Consider the following 15675-nt stretch of genomic DNA (forward strand, 5'->3'; position numbering starts at 1 on the left):
TGAAATTACATCGGAATTTTTTTAAAAATATAGATAAAAAGGAAATTGTAAATGGCATGATTTTGTTATTATATCTCGAGTATCAATGTCTATATACATAAATGGTCAGAATGAGGAAAAGACTTTTCGACTTGGGTTTTTATTATTTTCGATGTTGCATTTTTCCCTTTTGATCAATCGATAAAGAATTTATATCCATTTTATTATCCAAAATTTTATTCTTTTTTTTTGTCTGCAACTTGTTTGATCATTCAATATTGTACATGAATGGAAAAGATTCATACATATTTAAATTAAATTAAATCATGCAGATTTAATTGTTTATATCTTGATTTTTTTTGATTTCAAAAAGAAAATAAATAAAATAAAATAAAGAATCGATTTGTAAAATCATAGTCACCAATGATTGACTATCATTCAATTATATTGTCTTTTTTTTCATTAGCAATTTTCAATGTCAATGTCAAAATATCCAATTATCTAACGCAATTCACCTTGGCATTTTTTGGAAATTTTCAAATTTTTTCATTTATTCATGCAATCATTCTTTATAAATTCTTCTTTTAATTGTTTGAGAGTTTTTTTTTCATCTAAAGATTTTTCAATTTATTGTATCTTTTGTTAAAAGGCAGATTATTCAATCAAATCATCATCGCGTGTAATCATCACTGCTAATAATAATGATCAACAAAAATAGTTTGTCGTCAAATTCAATGATGCATCAATCACAATCTGATGGTAATCAAAAATCGATTTGGCAAGGAATGAAAACCAGCCCACCACCACCATCGTCATCAACAATAGAGAAAGTAAAAAAACTTGTAGTAAAGACAAACAATAATAACGTTAATGAAGAAACCTGGTTATTCACTACAAAACCTATTCGATTTCATTATCCTTTGAGCTATCAGTTTGATAATAATGATGATAGCACTAATGCGCCTCGAAATTTAAATAAAAATAAGGATAAGATGGACACTCTACCCAGAACATTCAGCGAGATGGCCAAAGATCTTCATGATGACCAACATGGAATTGGACATAAAATCAACTATAAGCATTATGCCATTATGACTGTTTTGTTCACCATTCTTGTGCTTTCCAGTAAGGTTTTTAATTTCAGAAAATTTTACATAACTTCCTTGATTTATTCATTGTATAAAGTGATCTGGCTTCTGGCTCATGATTCGCATAAATGTACGGTTGATCAACATACTGTCGATACTTGTCTAAGACGTTTGACATTTTTTTCATCCGAAATCAATCATTTTCCTACCACTGGAAAAGAATTGGACAAATACTGCAAGTACGTATCATTGAGTTCATGATGATTTGATGTAGATTAAAAATGTTTTTTTTTGTTCTGAAATTCACAGGGAAAAAATTGAAAGCGTCAAATGTTTAAGACATTTTGTTGAAGGTTGCTTAGAACCAGATAAACTTCAGCGAAGTTATTTCAAAAGATTTGTCTCCAACTATCAAAGACAATTAGACAAGATTTGCCTCCGTTATACTGAACGACAAAGTTTGTTAAAGCATTATTATTACTTTTGTAATTGCTTATTAATGATTATATTTAATAGGATTTCTAGAATATTCAGACTGCCTTTCCGAAAGTGATTTGATACAAAATGTTTCCACTTGTCAGGATGCATTTCAAAATCAATTGATTTACATTGCACAGAATCTAGATGGCAAACAACGACTTCAAGCTGCATGTTGTGCTTTTGGTGCACGTTCTGATTGTTTAGATCGCACCATTTCAACCGCACCGTGCACTAGTAATGCTCAAGTTAGAAATTTTATTTTGGACCAAGTTGAAGGTCCATTTCGTGGTATTATCGATTCCGTTTGTGAACCACATCATTCCACACGATACGGTTGTCAACAATTAGTAGAACCAACACTTTATGAGAAATTATTCGAACATCCGGAAACATTAATCAAAAAATTTGATCAAACGGAAATGCTACCAGCAGATGAAATGGATTTTTCTTCTTCATTGACTAATAATTCAATCGCTAATTCTACGAATTCAATTAGTTCTCGTTTTAAAGTTATTCAATTAATATTTTATGAAAATTTCCTATCTTATTTCGTCATAATCCGGTCAGATTAATTCAGTTGAATTCATTGTATATAAAAATTATAGACATTTTTTTGCAAATGAAAAAATAACAAATGAAATTTTATTATAAGCTCAAAATTTTTTAAAATTCAAAATAACATTGATTTTGTCATAGATTGTCAGAAACCAACACATGAAAATATCATTAACATAAATTATTAACCATCATAAATTGATTGGAAGAGCTTTTTGTTCGTATCGTGGATCGCGATTATAATTACGGCCATATAGAACCAATGCTCCCAATTCCATTGCTCGACTTTCTGAATTATCTTTGGCACCCAATTCAATGAAATATTCAGGTTCATTCGGTACGTTTACTTTCCAGAATTTCCATTTATTTTCGGGATAAATAAGCTGATTTTTGGAGCCAACGGCACTTGGATAAACAGCAGTATCTTCACTAAATTTTCCTCTCAATTTGGCATGAACAAATCGAGAACTAAGTTCTTGATTCGAACCGATTTTTGAGCAATCTTTTTGCATTTTTCCAAAGTTCCAACGTGATGAAGGACAGACAACTACCGCACAAAACTCTTCGGACCATGGATAAGCACCAGGTCGAGTACGATTAGCTATTAATAGATAGTATCGCTCTTCGGGAGTCAAATAATGGAGCATATTTGCTAATAATGGTACACGATCCACCCATGACTCTTGTGGTTGATCTTTCATTGCTAAACGATATTCAAACTGACAACAAACGCCTTTATGACATAGATGAACTTCAGATTCATTTGAAGATAATTGCAATAATGTTACATCTTTAAGATTCAAATTTTGATGATGATATTTCACAGATTTCGGTATTGGAATCTGTTGGGGTACTTCAATAATTTCGCTATCCAGAGGACAGGCAGATTGGTCCGTTTCTTTAGGTTTGATAGGAACATTGGCCACAACTAAGCGTTCAACAGAATCATCGTATAATGCAGCAGCCAATGTTCTATGTGGACCAACATAAATACCACTGCCACGGGAGCCAACCTGAAAATAAAAGAAAAATTTCAATTTATGGATACAAAGATTTTTCTAGATACCTCAATACGGTGAATGTTTGAAGCTAATAATGTGACATTGTTACCAAAGGCCCATGCCATTTGATATTGACTAGAGGATAGCATTGGAGATTCATCGAACCACCAAGTAGGGAATAGCATTGTATCAAATTTGTTTTCTTGAGCCAATAAATATCCAGGTGTTTTGAAGATCATGTCAAAGCAAATCTGCATACCAAGTCGTCCTAACTCAGTATCAATGACCAATAATTCTGGTTTAGGTGGTGGATTCATACTTATTTCACCAAATAAGTGCATTTTGTGATAGCGACCTAAAAGTTTTCCTTGACGATCGAACAAGACGGCTGTATTGAATAAAAATTTCTTATCAGCAGGACAAGAATCAGAGACATTGTTTATTCCCAATTCCTCGCAAGATTTTCGATCGATTAAATCTGCAACAACAAACATTTGATGTTTTTGAGCTAAACATGCAAGTCGATTATACACAAATTTTGAATCCAAAGTACACGCATTCACTTCGGCATCAGGAATATCAGAAGCGAATTCGTCAGCTTTTTCACGACTTAAAATCGAATAGATTAGACCATTTTCGGGAAAAACAATAATATCAGCACCCTAAATAAAAAATTAGAAAGTTTACAATTTTTGAGTCAATTTTAATTTAAAAGTACTTGTTTTTTGGCTAAAGCAGCTGCATCTTCATAGACTTTAAAATTCAAATCGATTATCTTGGCAGTATTGGATAAATGGCGAGCATCTGTTTGATGGACATGATCGAGAACAGCGGCTCGAAAGCAACCATCCGGTGCACTTTTTGCTTCGATCCCGATAAATGTTACCAATAATAAGAACAACCAACATCGGAGGGGTTGCATGCTTATGGTTTCAAATGACAAATTGACTTGATGTGTAATTAAAATAGATTGATTAATGATTGATTCATCCGTCTCAAATCAATCAATTATATACATATGTAAATTATTTGAATGTACTTTCTAAAATCATTAATCAAGTATAAAGTCCATGTACTGATTTTATCACTGAAAAAATCCTCTTGAATTTAATTGAAATAAAATAAGCTTTTGAAAATAAATCGGATGATTTTTGTTTGTATTGATGAGCGCATGTCTTGTTTCAGTGTTTTCTTTTTTTTCGAATACGTTCTTTATGACGGATTAATAAACGTGATAATTTTTCCGTTGCAATATTTCCTGCTCAACATATTTTCATATTCATTTCATTATATGATTTTTCAGGATTTCTTTGGATAATATTGAAAAAAATTTTTAATAATTTTTCGAAAAATGGATCAACGTTTACCGCCATTGAATAGAGACAATTGGACAGAATGGAAAACTAAATCCAAAATCATATTGACTCGTTTGAATATATGGTCATTTGTCAATGATGATCAACCTCCAGAAAAGCATAAAGCATTAGATGATGCAATTATTGATATGATTCTTTTGTCTATTGAAGACAATTCTTTAATTTCATTAGCAAAAAATTGTACAACATCGAATCAATTGTGGCGTACATTAAGCGAACATTTTGAACGCTCAACAACAAATCATAATTTGGATATTAAGCCAAAAGACGAGAATTGCGATTCATTCAGTATTGCAAGTCAAAACAAACCGGAAATTCGTAATATTCACACTCAAACATCAATGTTGAATATACCTAATTCTTTGCGTCTACCCGATGATTTTGAAGAACTTTTTGTACTTGTTCAACAATTGGAAATTAAATTAATCGAAACTTTGTCTGAAATCAATGATGAATCTTTGATTATCGAAAAAAGCAATATGGTTCGGCTGCAATTTTTAGACTTCATTGATGTTGTTGAAAATTTTTGTACTCCTACAATCAGTGATAAAAAACAATCTATCAAAAACAATTCAAATTTACTCAATGATATTTCCAAATTTGAACCTTGCAAAATTGAAGCTAACAGTCAAACTCATTCTCCATCTGACAAATCGAAACCAAAAGAGATCGGCTGTCAAAATTCAATAATATCTGAAACTATTATGACCTATGTAAATAATGATTCTTTGCTTGATGACCAGCATAACAAGATCGAAAATGAAGAAGTTATTGACGAAATTTTGGTATATTTCAAAGATTCGTCTAGTGCGACTGTTGTTGATAATGAACGATCACTTCCTTTGGATGCTGTTACTGATAATTTTACTTGGTTGCAGACTAACGATATAAATCTCTGGTCTCGTTTATTGATTCTTGATCCTAAATTTTTGTCGAATTTGCATAAATTTTATTGCCATTATTGTGGTGAATATTGGCTTTTTGATGCTGATGGGAACGTATTCCGTTATGGTCATCGAGATCGATCCAAAGAAAATTTTGAAACTATTGATCCACCAATATTAATGAAAGAATTGTGTAATAAACCAATTAAATCGATTGTTTCTTGTAAAAATTATAAGAGTTTCTGGTCTATGATTCTAACTTATACTGGACAGCTTTATGCTATTGGCGACAATTCCCTTGGACAACTTGGCATTGGTAATAAAGAAACTCAAGATTACCCAATTTTAATTTCGAAAAATATTTCGAAAGTTTCATGTGGTTTATTTCATGCTTTGGCGCTAACTCATGATGGAAGAGTGTTAAGTTCTGGTTCGAACCTATTTTTTCAAAACGGCAATAAGATTCATGGTCAAAACAACTTGACCCTGGCCGTAATCGAATTGTTTCAAGATGACATAGTCATAGATATTGCTTGTACTATGAATGCTTCATTAATCTTGAAAAAAACTCGTGAAATATGGTTGTTCGGTTCGGTTAATAAGGCCGTTTTCTATCCACCGAGGTTTGTTTCATTTGATTCATTTGTTACACGAATCATCGGTGGCCAACAGGAATTTATTGTTCTTTCTAATAATTTTGCACAAAATCATAATGATTCTGCTAGTGATCAGGCTCATATATATCAAATTGCTGATGAAAAAAAACTGGTTCGTAACAATATCAATTTGGATTCAAGATCGAAAATAATAGATGTTTATCAACAAAATTATTTCAACAATTATATATTTGTTACTAATGATGGTCTATGTCACATTTATAAACACGAAGATCGGGCAAATTTCCCAATACCATTCTTATCAGTACCCGATGTTTTTAGTTTGTTTTTATATCCTCAGACCGGATCGATTATCCATCTGCCAAAAAAATTGGTTAATAATCCTGAAAGTATTCCAACATTGAACAACCCAAAAACGGCTGATATTATTTTTAAATTTTCCAATATGAATGTATTGTATGCTGAACGTCAACGTTTAATTGGACGTTCTCATTTTTGGTATGAATCGTTGACTGATGGCCAATGGTCGATTAAATACCCTGCCACTATTCACTATGAATTTTTGCCATTTTATCTATATTTACGTCATGTCTATGAAATGCCTGAACTACAAATAATCGATTTGCAGAATTCCATTCAAGAATTGAGAAAATTGGCCACAGATTTCGAAGACAATGATTTTCTTTCCTACCTGGACAATTTTGTTGATCGTAATGCCAAAAAGCCTATTTTGAATTAAGTTCTATGTCTAATTTTTTTTTTTGTTGAAATTTAAATCTTAAAAATTTAATCTTTTTTGAAAATTTTTTAATTAACGATAATGAATGAATAAATGAATGAAATGAAATTAACGATAGTATAAGATAAAATTGAAATAAAATGATTCTTTTGTTCAATTTAAAATGGTATGATTATCGAAAATATTACGTCGCTGTTCTTTCACTTGACGTTTCCATTTGTTTTGCGAATGACCTACACGATTCAAAACACCGATCGGTCCTACAGTCGCTATATTTACATTTTCGGCAGTTCCGCTAAAACTTTAGAGAAAAAATTAAATTAATTATTTGAATTTAAGTTATTATCAATACGTACGATGGTGATATTCGATGTCGAGCCGATTGACTATCTGAATCTCGTTGAGATGGTTGTGGATGTTGCTGATGCTGCTGCTGCGATCCATCTGATGGATGTTCTTCATGTTCTTCTAATGAAACTTCTTCGTTGAAATATTTATAACTGTTTCGTGATTGACCTGGTGACAATCAAATAAATTATTGAAAAATTTATTTTAAAAATGAAATATAAAAATAAATACGTTTATGAATCCATGGATCAAGAATCATTAGGAAAAGCATGTAAATGACCAAAAATGATATGACACCAATGATGAAGATGACAAAAAAACGAATAATAGATGTATCCCTTGATTCATATTTACATTCACAACGTGGACAAAATTCCTTCGCTTTCGATTGAACATCAGATGATAACTGTGGCAGAACGACGAAATCACAATTACATTGATTAGGAGCAACATTTCTGATGTATAATTTTCTCGTAGTTCCATTGGTTGCATTGCTTACAACACTCGGTACCGGACATATACATTTACATCGAACATCTTCATATTGGCCATCAACTGTTCCAATGATCAACATGAAAAATGGTAAACATATTAATAATATACAAAAATCAATTTGATTTGCCATTTCAAAAACCTCAACGAATGAAAAATATTAGGTCATTTTCAAGATTGAATTTTTTAATCAAAAAAAATGATCTTGAGTAGGAGTTTTCAAATAAAAACAAGACACAATAAATTTATGAAATCAAAAAATTGATGGCCAAAAATGTAAACAAAAGACCGTTCAAATACGACGTATATAATTCAAAAATAACGCGCCAACACTTAACAACAAAAAATTTTCATGAAAAAAGAATTTGTCATTCATTTTAATGTGATTAATATTTGTATTCTTAATTTTATGATTTAAGTTAAAAAAATTTAAACAATAACCATTCATAATTTATGATGAAACGTCAATTTCGATGAAACCTTGCAATATATTCCACAATGTCATTTGTCCTGTTTGTTGTCAAATTTTTCTCTGTCCAACAGATAAAAATCGCTGGAATTTTTCCTTTGAATCTCAGTTCAACATCCTCACAACTTAGACAATTTTCTGTAGATGGATAATGGAAATAAACCAAAATAAAAAAAACCGTTTATACAATCGATTATATTACAATGTAATGATGGAAATCAAGAATTTTTTAAATCATGATTAGTTGTATTCATATTAATATTTTCCAACAATTTTACTTACTTTGAAACCAAAATTCTTGCAAATTATTCAAATGGTAAACACTGTCTGGAAGAACGATTATTTTGTTATTATCCAGATGAAGATGGATCAAAGAAGATGGCAGTTTCCAATCATTTGGTAACAATCGCAGCTGATTATGACTTAAATCAAGTGTATGAAATTCTTTGGAATCACTTGGGAAAAAATTTACATTATCGATGCTTGTCAGATGATTATGTGCCAACGAAAGCGATCGAAGAGTTTTCACATTTTTCAATAAATCTACACCAGCCAAAGATTTAATATCGCACCGTATCATGTTTAAAGTTTTTATTTTAGAATTTTCTGCAAATGGTTTATCGAATATAGAAAAATGATCGGATGGTTGTAAGTGATATTGATCAATCAATTGATATGAATCCAAATGAATCATGTCAAGATGATTCCATGAGGATTGTACAAAGTACAATAACTCTTGAAAAACTTTAACATTTGATAAAATCAATTGATGGATATTCGAATTTTTATGTTGAAATGTCTCTTGAAATGAATATATTTCAATATTTGAAATTTCCAACCAGTTTATTTTCAATGAATCAAGTTGGAATATCAACCGAGGATTCAGACTTTTTATAATGAATTGATCGACAAATATTTTTTCATTATCAATTTTTTCAATCAATCGATCCAAATGTTGTTGATTGTTTTGATGATTGAAAACATCCTTTTGTTGACCATCACAGCAAACTGAATTTTTTTGCTATTATTACCAGACAACAAACAGATACTTGAATATACTTACGGAAATCAATATGCTGATAAGGATCATCAGGTACATTTGAATCATATGGATTAGCTTTACAATTGCAATAATCTATAAATTCACACGCAGAATAATGCGAAAAAATGGCCCAGATAAAAACTTTTATAAATATCATTATCAACTACAATGTTAATCACCATTTACGTGTTAGCAATTGAGAAGTGCAATAAAATTGTCCAGCTAAGCTAATCATAGATTGATTAATTAGTTACGATCGATTGTATTGATGTGTGTGTGTGCGTGTGCGCTATATAACAATATTATTATTCAAGTATACACAATGGGTAGATCGAATTATCAACTAATCAAAGTCGTAAATAAATCAAATGTTTGTGATGATTTTTCGTCCTATGATTATTACAATGCAATCGTTTGCATATGTGTCCGTGGAAACCACTCGATGAGTGTTAGATTTTTTTTCTCTACTATCGATCAATTTTCTGAATTCCTTGAGTATAAAGATTAATAGATTGATGGCAATTGATTGACTGCATTGGCAAACAATTGTAAATCAAATAAGAGTATTCGTTTTTCTTTTATTTCATGGACATTCATGGAATTTGAAAATAAAGCGAAAAATTGATGATTAAACAATAACAATATGAAATTTAGTCAAATTTTTCGCAAAAAAAAACTTTCATGAAAATCACAGCTAGGTTTTCATTTATATGGTGTTATTGGTTCGAATCTGATTAATTTTGATGAATTTAACATTCTGTTTCAACTTTGAAAGCAACTTCCGGACTAGATGGTGGTTCTGGACTGGTAGCCATTGATCGTCTTGATAATATTGGTGGTGTTACTCGTGATGTTGTCGGTAAACTTGAAACAATTGATGCACGACGACCAAGACTAACCACGGAAAATCTACGAGATGCTATCGCTCTCAATTCTCCATCATTATCGTCATCATCTTGATTCTGTGAAAGGAATAAATTCATAATGAAAAAAGGCTATTGTCTTTATGAATACATTTACCTCAATGTTAATGACGATGTTGCTAGCATGGCCATAATCAGCCAAAGATTTACGTCGACGCATTTCATACAATATAGTTGTGAATTCTTCTTTCAATTCTTCATAACGTTGGACAACAGCAGGATCACCCATTTCATAAGCTCCGGATAATTGATTAAGCTCATCTTGAATCTCATGAAGTTTGTCGGAAAGATCGACAGATCCACCTGCTGATGAAACTTCAATAAGTGAAGTAGCTGGTTGATTACCGTATAATTGTTGCTGTTGAGCAGCCAGTTGATCACCAAGAAACGTTGGCCTTTTTGCGCGTTTAGATTCGCCAGGAACACGTCGTTTTGATAAGAGCTCATGAAGCGTATCGATTTGACCACGAAAATGACGCATTAATTTCTTTGAGTTGGTAATTAATTTCGAACTGGTTGCAATAGATATGTGAAGCTTTTGATCATAACTGAAAATATTATAAACTAGCGAACAGTATGAAGGCGGCGATAAAAAATAGAATACTTTGTTCAATCGATGTGATCCAATACTTAATGCGGTTTCTGGACCTGTCATATTCGACATGTACACCGAAGAATTTCGATTGACAAGATTCATCAGAACACGATATAGACACTGTGGTAGGAATCGACTCAATAGATAATGGGAGCCATACATTACTGCCGTATCAGCCGAAGTTTTAAGCTCTTCCATAAGATGACGTACTTCCCATAATCGAGGAATGGCACCCTCCGTATTCGTAGGAATAGGTGATGAAGCTAAATTATTATCACATTAAATCATTAAATAAAAGAATGGCTCAATTATATAGAATAAATTACTTAAAACATAATTAACACCAGTTAAGCTTGATTCAATGGGCGTCTGTGGTTTTATATCGACCGGAATTGAAACCGTTAAATCTGGAGGATTAATGATATTAGTTTTGGTGGTTAGATATGAACGAATAGAACCGGCAATGCAGGCTAATAGAACATCGTTAAGAGTGCTATCGATCACAGAAATTAATTAATTATTATGATTATTTTCATGATCATTGCTTACCTTCGGGTAACTTGTTTGATTCTGTAAATCTTTGGTAAATCTAACGCTGACCAATGTATTGACTTGATTTCTTTAGCTTTGGCTAAATAGTTGTGATGACGTCGAGTGAACGCCCACATTATCCATAGAAAAAATGTTAATGGTCCTACAATGATTGCACGCAAAATATTGATGGACAAAGTAGCGGAACCGAAACGAGCCTTTTGGGTCGAACACATGGGTACTGAATCGCAAAGATAATGAGTTAAAATTGATACTAATCCTGATTGTGAAAGGGTTTGATGAACACGAACGATGAGAATAACTTGATCGCAATACGAAGCGAGTGAATAACGGATTTGCCATAAAGGCTTGTCCATTGGTAATGATTGGCCCATAAAGGTCATCAATCTCTTGTGCAATGATCGTTTACAATCAATAGGTTCATCTTCGATAACATGGTCATCAAAATTATTCAATTCTGGCTCATATTTCCAATAAGGTGAACCGCATAATCCACGATGAATAAGACGTGATTTAAAACGGGCAAGCTCTGGTTTTGTCAGCAATCGTGTGGCAATAACATCACGTAATTGTTGAACGGACAGACCTTTGTCCAAATACATGAGGCAATGTGTGATATGTCCTTTTTGAAGCCAAAATGAATCAATTGATGAAACTGGCTCCTGATTGTTAATCTTTTCAAATAAAGTACATTGAAAAATTTTCTTTATAAAGATAAATATGGGCAACAATATCATCAAAAACAGCACAGTCGGTGCACCAGTCAACAATGCCAAAATGGTAAAAAAAATTGTCAACAAAAATATGCCAACTATTGAACGATCCAATGGATGTACCAAAGTTTTGAGCTATTCAAGCCCGATAAACAGAAATGAAATAAAAACAATTCAATTAGCTCAGTAAAAATTTTCAATGATTTCATTTGAGAAATGACATGATACCTTTTTAGACTTTAAACCACCATTTGGTTTTTTCGAATGTAGATCAATGGTTTTTTGATGCGATTGTTGATGTTGTGAATGGGACTGTTGTGTGACTAATAAATTAGAATTACAACTGGTTGGATCTGATGTTGATGATGAAATCGAGTAAGCTCTTGATTGATTTTCCGGAAGATGATGATGATTCTGATGTAGATTTGTTGTGGTTGTTGATAATGGAGGAGCTGGAATGGTTTCCAATGAAACAGCAACAGAATTTTTTGTTCGAAATGAAAATCGAAATCTTCGTCGCTTAGAATCACGATGACGACGTTTTTTATGATGATGATGATGGTGGTGGTGGTGATTTCCGGACGTATTAATTGATTGAGAATGAATAGCACATCCGTGATGATGATGATGATGATGAGGATGGGAAAAGACAGCAGTTGATGAACCTTGCACAGAATGGACAGAATCATGATCAGAAATATCGACATCATCTACAATCACAGGATATTCATAATGTTGATGATGATGATGAAGAGGCAGTTTAAAACTATTGGGAGGTGGAGGTGGCGTTGGAACTGGTGTATCACTTTCATTTAGAATTTGATGATTATTATTTAAATTATTGGTTTGTGTATGATAATGGCTATTTTCTGGTGGTGATGATGATGATGATGATTGTTTATGCGTACTGGTTATAATCAATTTTTGAGCATGGCTCGTATCAATACTAAGTTGTGGAAATTTTCTAACCGTACTTGTCGTCGGTGTTACAATTGTTGGTGTCGTTATGGATGGCTGTGGTGATCTATATGGTGATGGTAATTCTTGTTGATGAATCAATGTTGATTCTTCATCTAGTCCAACTAACATTAAATTAGATCTTGATGAGGATGGTTGTTTGTGTTTTGTCTGTGATGTTGATGATGATGAATGTGATTGCATCATCATCGTTTTTGTTGTTGTTTTATTTTCCACTTATATTTAATTTTATGATGAAAAAATGAAAGTAAAGAAATGGAATAAATATTATTCCCGATCAATAAAATCTTATAATAATCATTGAGTTATAATCAATAATATTTGATCATTTTTTTGGTAACAAGAGAAAGATATAGAAGACATTTTTATATTTTGTATTGCAATAATTGTCGATTTATTCTTTTAATCATTATTATTATTATTATTGCATGATGGATTTTAGTATTCGTCATCCAAAATATTATTGTTAAACGTAAAATTCTGAAAAACGAGATATGCCAACAATTATTGTCATCGATAATATAATGGACAAAGAAATTGGTAATGGATCGATTTTTCGGATCTTTTTTTTGGTCCATTCAAAATTGTTTCGCCATTATTATTATTATTATTTGTCAATAGCCAAACCCAGTTGCAGATGGAACAAGAGAGAGAGAGAGAGAGAAAGTGTCATGAAAAAAAATTTATTTTCCTATTCTCAAACCTATTCAACGATTATTATAACCATGAAAGGAACAATTTATTTTTTTTGTTGTTCGAATTCGATTCTTTTCTTATATAAAAAAAGTTGTTGGTTAAAAAAAACTTGGAAAAGTTTCCAAGATCTTAAAGATGGAAGAGAAATTCTTTGAAAATGTGAATCAGTGTCGAAGAAAATGGATCGATTCTTATATAAACACTTCTTAAAATAAAGAATTATTGAAAGTTTCCAAGTTCATAAAGAAGAATGCAGAATGGATGAAAACCAATCAACAAACAAAACAACAAATAAACTTAATGACTTGATTGTTGTGAATTTCACTTTCATTATAATAATAATATTTGAAAAGAAGAAGATGAAGATGATTACGATGATTATGATGATGATGAGAAGAAAAATATTCTCTGGAAAAATCAAATCCAAAAAAAACAAAAATATTTGATTATTATTAATATTAATAAAGTTTTTTTTGAAGCGTATGTTTAAAATTTATTAAATTTTCCTGTCAAACTGTAATTTCTGTATAGCAACTTTATTTTTTTAATAAATAAATTATTCATAAAATTCATAAATTGTTATCTTTAAAAAAAATTTGCACAACTGGTATTGATAGTTGATTGTGTTGATTATTATATTAAGTTCAGCAGCAAAATTTGAAATTATTAATTATAATAATAAGTGCATAACAGCAGTGGCTCTATTCATATTGAGTTCTATAAAGAATAATAAAAAAAAACCAGAAAAAAAATTTCAATTTGCAAAGAAGATAATTTTTTCAATTTTTCTTCATATATAATATATAAATATTCATGCAAATGTTTTCATATGGTAAAAGAAAAAAATAAATGAATGAGCGATGGTATAATGACAACAACCAGATACAATTCGTTGGAATTCTTTGCGGATTATTTATTTTTCAAACATAAAACAAATCAAAAAAATTATGATGATAATAACAAGCAATATAAGTAGCATAATGATAGAAGTAAAAAAAATCATCATTAACAAAAGTAATGTTCATATTTTTTTTTGTTCTGTTTTTGTATTTTACTGATTAAAAATCCAAAAATTCATCACCAAAATAGCAAAAGAATAATATACGGGATTTTTTTAAATATAGAAACAAAATAATTAGCCAAATATATTGGAATTTCAAATTTTATTTGTCATTTATGATGTCAATCAAAATGATAATCTCATGAATGAATTGAATGGAACGGAAAAAAACTTTTCATTTGAAACGCATAGTACGATAATGAATTGATTAAAAATTTTACTTGGAATATTGTAATTGAAAAGTTTCACTTTAATTGTGGAAAAGTGGAAACTTTTTGAATCACGAATTGAATGAGAAAAAAAAATTATTATCATAGAATTCTGTGGAATGTTTTTTTTATTCGAAACAAATATTTTATCATAAAAATGCTAAACATTTTTGACATTTCTAAAAACAGAGATCCGGTAATTTTTTCGCTAGAAAGATTTTCATTAAATCGGATGGAACCATAAAATAGAATAATCAAACATAGCATAAATTGAATTCAATTTGATTTTGTCATACAGAAAAAAGGGTCGAAAAAAATGTTGTTTCAAATTCGTTGACAAACACACACACAATAAACAAAAACGAATTCCAATACTTTGAAGATAAAAAACAAACAACAAAATGTAAGAAAAAACAAAACAAATTCCTTTTCTAAATTGTGACAAAAACATACATAAGTCATGAAAAATAAAAAACAAAAGCAAAAGTCAAAATCCCGGTTTTGGACAAAAAAAACCTTCTTATTTCATTTTCTTTTACTGTCACTTGCAAGTCAAATTCCCGAATGTAATTTGTAATGATAACATAGCTATGAAAAAAGCAAATAAAATATTAGATTTTTTTTACCTTCCACTTTTATACTTTGGCTATAGCTATATGGAATCCATGTGTATTTATATGTTGGTGTATTTTTTATTTTATCCAGCCAGAATTAAATGCCATTGTTCTTGAAATTCTATTTCATTTAATCATTCATTCATTTTTCATCGATTCCCATGACATTCATCCTTGAATCAGTTTTTTATTTTCGCTTGAAAATTCTAAAACCAGTTCGATGAATTTATGGGTTTCGAACTATCCATCTCATTCATTAATTTGA

The 15675-nt window shown here is 30.8% G+C and overlaps 6 protein-coding genes across 6 annotated transcripts; 2 read left to right on the forward strand and 4 right to left on the reverse strand.

Annotated features, from left to right (window-relative positions):
* Positions 1-587: 587 nt before the first annotated feature.
* LOC113793023 (uncharacterized) lies at positions 588-2206 on the forward strand. The gene is made up of 4 exons (XM_027342989.2): positions 588-1104; positions 1165-1306; positions 1377-1525; positions 1584-2206. Exons 1-4 carry the CDS (start codon positions 681-683, stop codon positions 2117-2119), a joined length of 1251 nt encoding a protein of 416 aa, XP_027198790.2. The 5' UTR covers positions 588-680; the 3' UTR covers positions 2120-2206.
* On the reverse strand, positions 2168-4025 carry LOC113793022 (pantetheine hydrolase VNN2-like). The gene is made up of 3 exons (XM_027342988.2): positions 3822-4025; positions 3169-3765; positions 2168-3115 (listed from the first exon to the last, which is right to left on the reverse strand). Exons 1-3 carry the CDS (start codon positions 4023-4025, stop codon positions 2294-2296), a joined length of 1623 nt encoding a protein of 540 aa, XP_027198789.2. The 3' UTR covers positions 2168-2293.
* Positions 4026-4329: 304 nt separating this feature from the next.
* Positions 4330-6827, forward strand: LOC113793042 (uncharacterized). The gene has a single exon (XM_027343008.2). The coding sequence runs from the start codon at positions 4455-4457 to the stop codon at positions 6717-6719; it is 2265 nt and encodes a 754-aa protein (XP_027198809.2). The 5' UTR covers positions 4330-4454; the 3' UTR covers positions 6720-6827.
* Positions 6766-7803, reverse strand: LOC113793043 (proton-transporting V-type ATPase complex assembly regulator TMEM9). The gene is made up of 3 exons (XM_027343009.2): positions 7299-7803; positions 7076-7235; positions 6766-7020 (listed from the first exon to the last, which is right to left on the reverse strand). The coding sequence occupies exons 1-3, from the start codon at positions 7690-7692 to the stop codon at positions 6873-6875; spliced, it is 702 nt and encodes a 233-aa protein (XP_027198810.2). The 5' UTR covers positions 7693-7803; the 3' UTR covers positions 6766-6872.
* A 103-nt stretch (positions 7804-7906) lies between these two features.
* Positions 7907-9515, reverse strand: LOC113796047 (uncharacterized). Its single transcript, XM_027346292.2, has 3 exons — positions 9092-9515; positions 8311-9036; positions 7907-8166 (listed from the first exon to the last, which is right to left on the reverse strand). The coding sequence occupies exons 1-3, from the start codon at positions 9225-9227 to the stop codon at positions 8024-8026; spliced, it is 1005 nt and encodes a 334-aa protein (XP_027202093.1). The 5' UTR covers positions 9228-9515; the 3' UTR covers positions 7907-8023.
* A 101-nt stretch (positions 9516-9616) lies between these two features.
* LOC113796046 (uncharacterized) lies at positions 9617-13759 on the reverse strand. Its single transcript, XM_027346291.2, has 5 exons — positions 12082-13759; positions 11138-11988; positions 10915-11081; positions 10091-10851; positions 9617-10032 (listed from the first exon to the last, which is right to left on the reverse strand). Exons 1-5 carry the CDS (start codon positions 13018-13020, stop codon positions 9820-9822), a joined length of 2931 nt encoding a protein of 976 aa, XP_027202092.2. The 5' UTR covers positions 13021-13759; the 3' UTR covers positions 9617-9819.
* Positions 13760-15675: the final 1916 nt, after the last annotated feature.

This window comes from Dermatophagoides pteronyssinus, unplaced genomic scaffold (assembly GCF_027571235.1).
Source record: "Dermatophagoides pteronyssinus isolate colony J.1.1.1.1 unplaced genomic scaffold, Derpt_VIB-CSIC_2022.12 sq0007, whole genome shotgun sequence".
NCBI classification, from domain to species: Eukaryota; Metazoa; Arthropoda; class Arachnida; order Sarcoptiformes; family Pyroglyphidae; genus Dermatophagoides; species Dermatophagoides pteronyssinus.

What these genes read in the sequence shown, in the direction of transcription:
- LOC113793023 (XM_027342989.2), top strand. Translation starts at nt 681, where the DNA reads ATGATCAACAAAAATAGTTTGTCGTCAAATTCAATGATGCATCAATCA. An exon ending in CACCATTCTTGTGCTTTCCA is followed by an intron (nt 1,105 to 1,164) that starts GTAAGGTTTTTA and finishes CATTGTATAAAG; the next exon opens with TGATCTGGCTTCTGGCTCAT. An exon ending in GAATTGGACAAATACTGCAA is followed by an intron (nt 1,307 to 1,376) that starts GTACGTATCATT and finishes TGAAATTCACAG; the next exon opens with GGAAAAAATTGAAAGCGTCA.
- LOC113793022 (XM_027342988.2), bottom strand. Translation starts at nt 4,025, where the DNA reads ATGCAACCCCTCCGATGTTGGTTGTTCTTATTATTGGTAACATTTATC. An exon ending in CTGCTTTAGCCAAAAAACAA is followed by an intron (nt 3,766 to 3,821) that starts GTACTTTTAAAT and finishes TTTTTTATTTAG; the next exon opens with GGTGCTGATATTATTGTTTT. An exon ending in CAAACATTCACCGTATTGAG is followed by an intron (nt 3,116 to 3,168) that starts GTATCTAGAAAA and finishes TTTTATTTTCAG; the next exon opens with GTTGGCTCCCGTGGCAGTGG.
- LOC113793042 (XM_027343008.2), top strand. Translation starts at nt 4,455, where the DNA reads ATGGATCAACGTTTACCGCCATTGAATAGAGACAATTGGACAGAATGG.
- LOC113793043 (XM_027343009.2), bottom strand. Translation starts at nt 7,692, where the DNA reads ATGGCAAATCAAATTGATTTTTGTATATTATTAATATGTTTACCATTT. An exon ending in TGATCCATGGATTCATAAAC is followed by an intron (nt 7,236 to 7,298) that starts GTATTTATTTTT and finishes GATTGTCACCAG; the next exon opens with GTCAATCACGAAACAGTTAT. An exon ending in CGACATCGAATATCACCATC is followed by an intron (nt 7,021 to 7,075) that starts GTACGTATTGAT and finishes TTTTCTCTAAAG; the next exon opens with TTTTAGCGGAACTGCCGAAA.
- LOC113796047 (XM_027346292.2), bottom strand. Translation starts at nt 9,227, where the DNA reads ATGATATTTATAAAAGTTTTTATCTGGGCCATTTTTTCGCATTATTCT. An exon ending in TTATCAGCATATTGATTTCC is followed by an intron (nt 9,037 to 9,091) that starts GTAAGTATATTC and finishes AAAAAAATTCAG; the next exon opens with TTTGCTGTGATGGTCAACAA. An exon ending in GCAAGAATTTTGGTTTCAAA is followed by an intron (nt 8,167 to 8,310) that starts GTAAGTAAAATT and finishes ATCCATCTACAG; the next exon opens with AAAATTGTCTAAGTTGTGAG.
- LOC113796046 (XM_027346291.2), bottom strand. Translation starts at nt 13,020, where the DNA reads ATGATGATGCAATCACATTCATCATCATCAACATCACAGACAAAACAC. An exon ending in ATCAAACAAGTTACCCGAAG is followed by an intron (nt 11,082 to 11,137) that starts GTAAGCAATGAT and finishes TGTGATCGATAG; the next exon opens with CACTCTTAACGATGTTCTAT. An exon ending in ACATCGTCATTAACATTGAG is followed by an intron (nt 10,033 to 10,090) that starts GTAAATGTATTC and finishes TTCCTTTCACAG; the next exon opens with AATCAAGATGATGACGATAA.